The following is a 9,026-nucleotide window of genomic DNA, read 5'->3' on the forward strand; positions in this document are numbered from 1 at the left end:
CTGTGAATCGGAAGCCAACTTCAGCGTCGTTTTTATATATGTGATTGTTTTATTTTTATTTCAAAAAGTGAATAAACATCATTTCATATTTTTATATTTACAAAAAAAGTGTAATTAAAAGTAAAATAATCAAAATAGTAATAAAGAATATATTTTTGTTATTCTATTTCATTGTTTTATGTTGGGTTGACGACATATTTTACTTTTGTAATTGCTTTTTTCGCTGTACCTATTCATATATGTATATTACAATTTGTTTATTGTATAAAAATATTAAATATTTCCATAAAAACGATAATTTCTTCTTCTACTACTTTTTGGTGCGCGCGTGACTTTCACTTGACGCCTTTGCACTCGTGCCTCCATGGCTTCTCCTTCTTTTACAGAAGCAGCACGTGCAGGTGGGAATGACACAGCTTTTCATGAATAATAATAACTACATGAAATAATACATCATTTATTAGTTTTTAGCTATTAAGATTAAACTGGACACGAACATATAAGAATTAGCCCGTTTACGTCGTGAAATGTTTGACGTTTTATCTCTAAGTAGCAAGCTAATGAGCTAGCTAGCTAGCTAGCTTGCAAATATAAATATTTTCACTCGAAGATTAAAAAAATGTACTAATGCCAAACTTTTAAGGTGTTTGTTTTCTGTATAAATTATTTTGTAGTCACAACTGCCGACATGAACCCGCTATTTATGCCGAACTTGGTTCGACCCAACCGGCCTTTGAGAGAACCCGCATCGAGGCCCGGGACTCCATCTCCATTAAGGTTTCCCCCTCCTCACATCCCCGATGCCGCACATGTAGACTCTGCAGCAAAGTCCATTGGAGTTGGTAAGATGATTTTTTTTTTTGTTTTAGTTTGTATGCAAATTTAAAGTTTTGAGGGAAAAAAATAACAACTAAATCTGAAAATTTCTTGTTTTAGGCCTTCCTAAACCAGCCAACATAAATGACACTACAGTAAGTTTACTGTCTTTGTGAGTGTTTGTTATCAAAAGACACATCTGCTTTACTTTTTTATATACACTTTTCAGTCTCATGGATTGGTCCCGCCTGCACTGACGGTACACTTTTGCCATTTTTGTGGCCAAAAAGGTAAAACAATCAGATTTACTCTACAGAAGTTCTCAATTAGGGAAACTTGTGTTTTCTTTTTGTTTTTTCAAGTAACTTTTCATTTAAAATATGTAAAGTCTTGCATATTAAAGTTAAAGTTCCATTAGTTCTCCGCATTTGACCCATCCCCTGAGGAAGAGGTGACCTGCAGACACAGCTGCACTAGGGAATCATTTGGTGGTTTAAGATCCCAATCCAACCCCTTAATGCTGGGTGTTCCTTTCAAAATAAAATCCACTCTGTCAAAAAAGGTCCTCCTGCTGCAGCAGCTTTACTTGTGTCGAAAATGCAAGACAGTCAAGCAGTATATTTATTATCATTAGGATTTTGGTGTCCTTTTTTTCCTTTTAATCCTAAAAATAAAAATTTTAGTAGAATCAGTTTATTAAAATAATAATAATAATAATAAAAACCTCAAAACATTTAGAAAAACTTGAGCTTTTTATTGAAAACACACAACTCTAAATCATTTTCAATCATTTTAAACATTTGTTCAAAATTTTAACCACTTTAGTGTAATTTACCAAAATAAAAAAAACTTTTGGAGACTTTTAAAAGAACATTTCTGCAGAATTTCTGACAGTAAATTGAACTTTTTTTGCTTACATGTTAAAAATCTAAACAGAAATGACAAACCGTCATTAACTCATCTGTTACTTATTCAATTGCATTTTTAATTAAAGCTAAAGAGCCAAAATAAAGGGATAAAAGAGCCACATGTGGCGCCAGATCCACTGTTTGCAGACCCCTGGAGTAGGGTAATATTTTGGAAAGAAATAACCCTTCCTCAAATTCTGGAGTCAGACAGTTTTAGCGACATGTAAAATTTTCCACTATTGCTTTTAGCTCATGTCATGGGTGTTTCTTAGGGAATTTTCGGTGCAAACGCTGCAAGAAAACCTCCTACTGCTCCGCGGATTGTCAGACCAAAGACTGGAAGGCCCACCGGCATGTGTGCAAGAGTTTTGAGCCAGAGACTGCAGGGTGAGTCCAGTTTAACCCCCAAGTAACACTAACGCTTTTTAAAAATCTTAACAAAAATTTGAATAATAATTCACTAAATTTTCTTGTTTCTTTAAAGAGAAAGCCTAAAAGAAAATCCAGTTTTGCAGTCAACAGCAAATTCAGCTAATATCAAGGAGGTAAATGTAGTTTTAACTGTGTACATTTTTAAAAATAAACATTTTTATATCAATCTAAACAATGAAAAACTTTGTACATTAAAGCCTCAGGACTCGCTCAACATTAAGAGAGTCTATTTGAAAGACCTGAATACCACTAAATACATGAAAGGAGCAGAAATGCAGGTACGACATCCCCAGCTTTTTAAACAGATGTTCTCAGATATCATATTACTGATTTAATCTGCTCGTTTAGGGTGTTGTTGTTGAGTTCCACAGTCCTGGAAGGTTCTTCATTCATCCTGAAGACCCCATGATGGCAGAAGCTCTAATGAGCATCACAGTGGAACTCCAAAAAACCCCCAACGTCTCCACAGGGACACCTTACGTACCGTGTGTCGGAGAAGTTTGCTCAGTCCAGTTCTCCTGCGATTTGGTGAGAACAGACTCTTCTTGACACTTTGATTCTTCATATATTTTTGTCAAACTGTGGTCTCATTCGTTCTTTCTTTATGCGACGCCTAGAGTTGGTACCGAGGTCTCATTCAGACTTTGGCTGCAGATCAAAAGGCGGCTCATGTTCTCTACATCGATTATGGAAATGAGGAAAATGTCCCGGTGGAGAGGATCAAACCTCTGAGTGTCGACGCTAAACCCTTCTGCCCCTGTGTGAGTCCTTTCTCCAGCAAATGATTGATGTGGGTCTCATTGGAGAAATCAGTTGGTAAATTTAATATCTTTATTGTTTTATTTTATAAACATTTCACAGGCGATGGAGTGTCAGATTGCCGGTGTTGTGCCAGTAGCTGACAGTTGGTCCAGTGAGTGCTGCATGGCTGCGAGACAACTGCTGAGCGGCAAAGTCCTGACCATCAAGCTGGTGGACACTCTGAAGAACGGCTATGTTCATTCTGTGGACATCCAGCTTTCTGCAGGTTGGATAAACAAATACGTTTGCTGTATTCGTGAATGACTCGTAACATAAAATCTAAATTTGTTTGTCTCAGGGAAGCAGCTGAGCACATTCCTCCTCGAGCAGGAATATGCTCTTGCAGAAGCTGACGGTTCTGCACCAGCAGAGAAAGACAAAGGTGAGACAACGCGATGCAAAAGTTAAATTGTTCAATTCCAAAGGAAAGCTATGGATTTTTCCCTTTTAAGATGAACTTGGTTATCTTAAAGTCAGTTCACTTGAACAACAGTTTTCACATTTTAAAATCAGTTTTTTAATGATGTTGGAGAAAACAGAGTAGATGAGGAAGCTGATGTGGAGCAGGAAGAGAAATAGATTCTTAAGAATGACGTAGGGGTGGAACGGATCACAAAACTCTCGGTTCGGATCATGTCACGGTTCTAGGGACACGGTTTGGATCATTTTTCAGATCCGTAAAAAGTAAAAAAAAGAAGATAACAGCCTAAAATTACTTTTTTACAAAGCTTTAAAACATATAAACTACTTCAATACACACTCGTCTTTTAAGCTTTGAACATAAATATGTAAAATCATGTAGTTTCTGATTACTTTTACACGTCTGGAGACCAAATCTACAAATATTCAGACAAAAGAATCATTAATACGTCAATCTTAAATGAAAATGTTAAAAATGAAACTTTCATTATTTTTTTTTTATTAATTGTAGTATTGAAACTACATTTGGGAACATTTGAATTATTTCAAACGATTATTATTATCCGTAGTATATGTGCAGATGAGGCACTGCCACGCCTGCTTTTCCTGGTGATTTTTGATCCTTTTGGCTTGCCGTACTGCCTTCCCCTGACGGCATGTTCTTGTCACGGATTATCTGTGATCCGTTACAACCCTAGAATGACGTGTAAACGATGGTTTTTCCTGATAGGAAGTTTTAGAGTGTTTAGGAGAGTTTTTGACATTCTAACAAGATTTCGGAGAGGATGTCTAAGTAAAGGAAAAGTGTTCTGGTTCCATTTGAACTCCCTTTCCAGCAAGCGAAACAAAAGTTTTTGTTTGTGCTATAAATCAGATTAAGATTGCGATTAATTTAAGATTGCAATTAATCCTGATAAATTAACTTTTAGATTGCGATTAATCCTGATTAATCAAAATGACTCATTAGGTAAATTTTATGACAAATGCAGCTTTTGAACAAAAACAGGGCAGATAATTTTCTTTCCTTCATTTTCTTCTTGTCTGATTTTTTTAAATTCATCAAGCGTTAACTCAGATATCCCTCGAGTATAATTTGTGACACATCACCAGTAAAGATGTCTGCAGTATTACTCCTAGAAGGCAAAAATGCTGATTTACAGCCTCATTTTTGTGATGGAACTACCTGGATGTAGAGAAGGAGGACATGACGGTTATTGGAAGATGTTTAGCTGTGGAAGAAGAATAAAAAAATATTAATAAAAACAGTTTAGAGTTTAATTTAATCTGTTCATAATGAATAAAAGCTTCAATTCCTGGTCTCTCCTAGGTGCTCTACTGAAAGCATCAGTGGAGAACTTCCAGCGATGCTCTGATGGGAAAGACAACAATGATTGGGCTCAGCTGCCAGAGCCGCTCACACAGGCTGTTGGAGACCGCTTCTCTGTGGTGGTCAGCCATTTCCAGTCCCCCAACGACTTCATTGTGCAAAAGGTGGAAAACGGCGGTAAGGAAAATAGGATCTTTATAAAACAACTTTAAAGATGAGAAGTGTGTTGTTGTTTTTTAACTTGATGCTTTTTTTCTGACAATAAAGTACATATTTTAAGAAATTAAGCTTAAATTAACAAGTTTTTTATACAAATTGTTGTGAATCAGGAAGAGATGAAAGAAGGACATTAAAAAAAACCACATTTGTTATGTAGAAAATATGCTCAGAGTTTTAAAAGCATTGAATTTATGAATTTGGAAATAATAGTTTAAAAAGTCTTGAATTTTGATATCTGAACCTGAACCCTCTGGAAAAATAAACAGATTTAAAGAGAGAATATGGAAATTATTCTTAGTTTTTGGACAAAAATGAGCTTTTATTTTAATAAATATGACCGAAGACGAACGTCAATCTGACGTCTGTAATGCAGGACAGAGGTCCTGCTGTTGGGGGCGGAGCCTAACAGAGCTGTCTGCTGTTGGAAATCAAACGAGGAAACCAAACCGATCATTATTTTATTTTGGCATGGGGACCAACATGAACTTTCTAGAAAAAGTAGTACCGGTGTTGTCTAAAAATTGCAAAAACTCTGCAGTTGACAACATGGTGCAGAGACAATAACCTCCAGCTAAATGTCAGCAAGACCAAGGAGATTGTTGTCGACTTCCAGAGGGGCCACACTCAACACCTGCCACTGATCATTGACGGCACTGCAGTGGAGAGAGTGACGAGCACCAAGTTCCTCGGGCTGCACATCAGTGAGGACCTGTCCTGGACCGCCAACACCACATCACTGGCAAAGAAAGCCCAGCAGCGCCTCTACTTCCTGCGGAAGCTGAAAAGGTCAAGAGCTTCACCATCCATCATGACCATGTTCTACAGAGGAACCATCGAGAGCATCATCTCCAGCTGCATCACTGTGTGGGGCGGCAGCTGCACGGTCTACAACAAAAGAGCCCTGCAGCGCATAGTGAACACAGCCAGCAAAACCATCGGAGCACCACTACCCTCCCTGCAGGACTTATACACCACCCGCCTCACCCGTAAAGCGCTGACAATTGTCAGGGATGCTCACCACCCTGCACACAACCTGTTCAGCCTCCTGCCCTCAGGGAGGAGGTACAGGAGCCTCCGCTCCCGCACCACCAGACTCAGGAACAGCTTCATTCATCAGGCTGTCAGGATGCTGAACTCCTCCCAAACTCCCCAACCACCTATCCTCCACCTGGCTCCCCCCCCGACATGAACAACGCTCGGAAACCCACATGAACAATAATGCCTGCACTACTTGTCGCTTTGAACCCCCCATCTATTGTACATTTGTACTTTTACATTTGTAAATTTAAATTTATTGCCTTCTCTATATTTTTAAGCCTTCTCTATATTTTATGCCTTCTCTATATTTTTATTGGTTATGTTGTAAATTGTCTTTTTTGGGAGAGCAGGAAACGGAATTTCAATTCTTTGTATGTCAGCACATATGAAGGATTGACAATAAAGTTGACTTTGACTTTGACTTTGACTTTGACAGTTCGCATCAAAAGTCCCACCTGCTGTTGCAGGAAGTTATCCAGCTGGATCAAACTTCACCATAAAAACTCGTATTATTTTTCACAAACACAATAAAGAAAATGTATAAGAAAAAAAGCTGCAAAAAAAAAAAACAGAATTCCAGGAAAAATGTCAAAGGAGAGGAATTCCTATTTTTTTGGCTGAAACAGGCGGACTGAAGTACAGCCACATGGAGCTGTGAGGTCTGTGATGTTCCTCCATCAACAGAAACTGTTTATATATGTGGCCCAAAGAAATCTCTGAATTTCAAAATTCAAAAACATGTTTGTTGACAACATTTTTTCTTGTTGTTTTTATAAAATTACACCTAAAACCTTCATTCTATGGTGTAAAAACAGTTTTTCAAACATTTTTGGGATTTCCACAGCAAAATAAATTCAAATTTTCCAGACGGAATTTGATGTTTTTGCATGATTTTATGTCTAATGTGTGAATATAACATGAAAAAAATGACAAAATATAGATAGTTTTACATTGATGATCTTGTGTTGACTCAAATGATACCAAATAAGCAAACGAGTAGTCTTTCCAATTTAAAATCCTGAAGGAACATCAAAAGTAGACAAAAAAGGTCCTACATTTCAAAGGGCTAAAAGTTATGCTGTTTGAAACTTCTCACATTTCATGTCAAAAATAAAAAATTTCAACCAAGATTATTCTGATCAACTGATGTAAATAAAAATAATGCGCTGAACGTTCGCTGCTGTTTTGAAATAAAATAAAAAGACGAGTTCTAAAGCATTAAGGCACAAACAGGATAAGAGGCTACAGTTTTGATCATAACGTGGGAATAAATGAATAAAATGGGAAATTATTAATAAATTGGTGTTAATTTTTGGAAACTTCCCTGTTCCTTTCCATTCCGGTGCATCGATTTATAGAGGACTAGATCCATGAGCGTCTTTGTTTTCCTCACCTGAGCTGGTATCTGGTTTAAAGCTGTAGATGGCTTTGGGGTGTGAGGGGCTGTAAGCTAGCAGATGTGTAATAGGAAATCAGGGCGTCCACAACTCTGAGGTGAACTTCTAACCAATTCCTGCCGCTCTGCAGGAACTATATCCTAGAAAACGACATAAGTTTTCAGAGTTTGGTTAAAAATTCCACTATAATAGCTCAAAGGTGAAACATGGTGTTTCGCAGGAGTGATCCAGGACCTGCAGCTGAAGCTGAGGGAGCACTGCTCTCGGGTGGAAACCCCGCAGAACTTCAGACCAGCTCCTGGAACCGTTTGTTGCGCTCAGTTCTCAGGTATAACTCTGAGCGACAAAAGAAAAAGTCATAAATGACTAAACGACCGACAAACTGAATTGTTGAGCAGTTCAATAACTAAACATGATTTTGTGTTCAATGGTTGCATCTCCAGAGGACAAGCAGTGGTACCGAGCACAAGTTCTGGCTTATTCCTCTGAGAAAAGCGTCTGTGTTGGATACCTCGACTTTGGTAATTCTGAGGAGGTGGACTTGAACCGCTTGAGACCCATCAGCCCCGCTCTGCTGGCTTTTCCTATGCAGGCAATTCCCTGTAGCCTTGGAGGTATTACCTGAACCAATCACTGTTTATATTTAAATAAGTTATTTCTATCAAAAAGTGCTTGTTGCTCCTGTTTGTCTCTGCTAGGAGTCCAGCCTGTTGGGGACAGCTGGTCAGAGGAATGCATCTCCGCTTTACTGCGGATAATATCAAACAAAATGGTGCACATCGAGATCCAGAGTGCGCTTAAGGGAAAGGCGCTGGTGAAGATTATCGAAGGAGAAGGCGACTCTCAAATCAACGTGGCTGAACTGTTGATTTCTGTAAACTACGCCATTCCTGTTGAGTCCGGCACTCCTCAACAGACGAAGGAGACGACGGCTTCTGCAGAACCGCCCGGTGGGATTTGTATGAAGTTCAGCCTTATGAGCTGATCAACTTTTAGTTCAGTCTGCTTTATTTTTAAAGACAGTTTATGTGAGGTTTGTAGTTAGAGCTGCCACGATTAGTCAACTAATGCAGCCCATTACATAGAGAATAAGAAAAAGAACAATTTAAAGTCAGAATATCACAGAACGGATAAATAAAGGTTTGATTTACATATTAAAAAAAACTCAAAAGAATGTTAAATTTTAGCCAAGTTAAAAATACAGATTTATGTTTAACTTTGAAAAGCAAAAACTGAGATTCTCTGGAAGATTGTTTCACAGCTGAGTAATAAAACGGCTCTAATTTGACTCAACTTTTCCAATTTTTGGATCAGTTATCTCTCAAGAAAAGAAAAAAAAGTGAGTCAAAAAGTTTTGGACAAGAAATCTAAATAAAGAGCAAAACTGTTTAGACCTAAAAACTAAGTAAGAATCTTAAAATATAAAAGTTTTCTCTATTATCAACAACGTTCTCTGGCTTTTAAAGTTATTTTTGTAGAAGTATTTAACAGATTTTTTTTCCATACTAATATTAAAACTTTAATAGAATCTGATTTTCTTTACATTCCTGTTCTCTGATCTCCTCAGCCTCTCCTGTGGTTGATCCTCTGGTTTGGTCTTGTGCTGAGCTTCCCTCTGACGGCCAGACGGTGGCGCTGCTCGCCAGTGTTGTGAAGAGCCCTGCAGAG

General features: G+C 37.9%; 1 protein-coding gene across 2 annotated transcripts in view; it reads left to right on the plus strand.

The window, feature by feature from the left end:
* The first annotated feature begins 304 nt into the window (after positions 1 to 304).
* The window catches only part of tdrd1 (tudor domain containing 1), a 21,134-nt gene continuing 12,412 nt past the window's right edge, over positions 305 to 9,026 (plus strand). For both annotated transcript variants that reach the window (XM_024285546.2, XM_024285547.2), the window contains exons 1-15: positions 305 to 401; positions 675 to 842; positions 937 to 971; positions 1,046 to 1,106; positions 1,997 to 2,111; positions 2,209 to 2,269; positions 2,354 to 2,434; positions 2,505 to 2,684; positions 2,774 to 2,917; positions 3,018 to 3,183; positions 3,256 to 3,339; positions 4,705 to 4,881; positions 7,579 to 7,686; positions 7,802 to 7,972; positions 8,057 to 8,308. In XM_024285546.2, the coding sequence (XP_024141314.1) occupies positions 365 to 401; positions 675 to 842; positions 937 to 971; positions 1,046 to 1,106; positions 1,997 to 2,111; positions 2,209 to 2,269; positions 2,354 to 2,434; positions 2,505 to 2,684; positions 2,774 to 2,917; positions 3,018 to 3,183; positions 3,256 to 3,339; positions 4,705 to 4,881; positions 7,579 to 7,686; positions 7,802 to 7,972; positions 8,057 to 8,308 (1,840 nt within the window). In that variant the 5' untranslated portion in view covers positions 305 to 364. The remainder of the gene's footprint in view (positions 402 to 674; positions 843 to 936; positions 972 to 1,045; positions 1,107 to 1,996; positions 2,112 to 2,208; positions 2,270 to 2,353; positions 2,435 to 2,504; positions 2,685 to 2,773; positions 2,918 to 3,017; positions 3,184 to 3,255; positions 3,340 to 4,704; positions 4,882 to 7,578; positions 7,687 to 7,801; positions 7,973 to 8,056; positions 8,309 to 9,026) is intronic.

The sequence above is a fragment of the Oryzias melastigma genome, linkage group LG19 (genome assembly GCF_002922805.2).
Source record: "Oryzias melastigma strain HK-1 linkage group LG19, ASM292280v2, whole genome shotgun sequence".
NCBI lineage: Eukaryota > Metazoa > Chordata > Actinopteri > Beloniformes > Adrianichthyidae > Oryzias > Oryzias melastigma.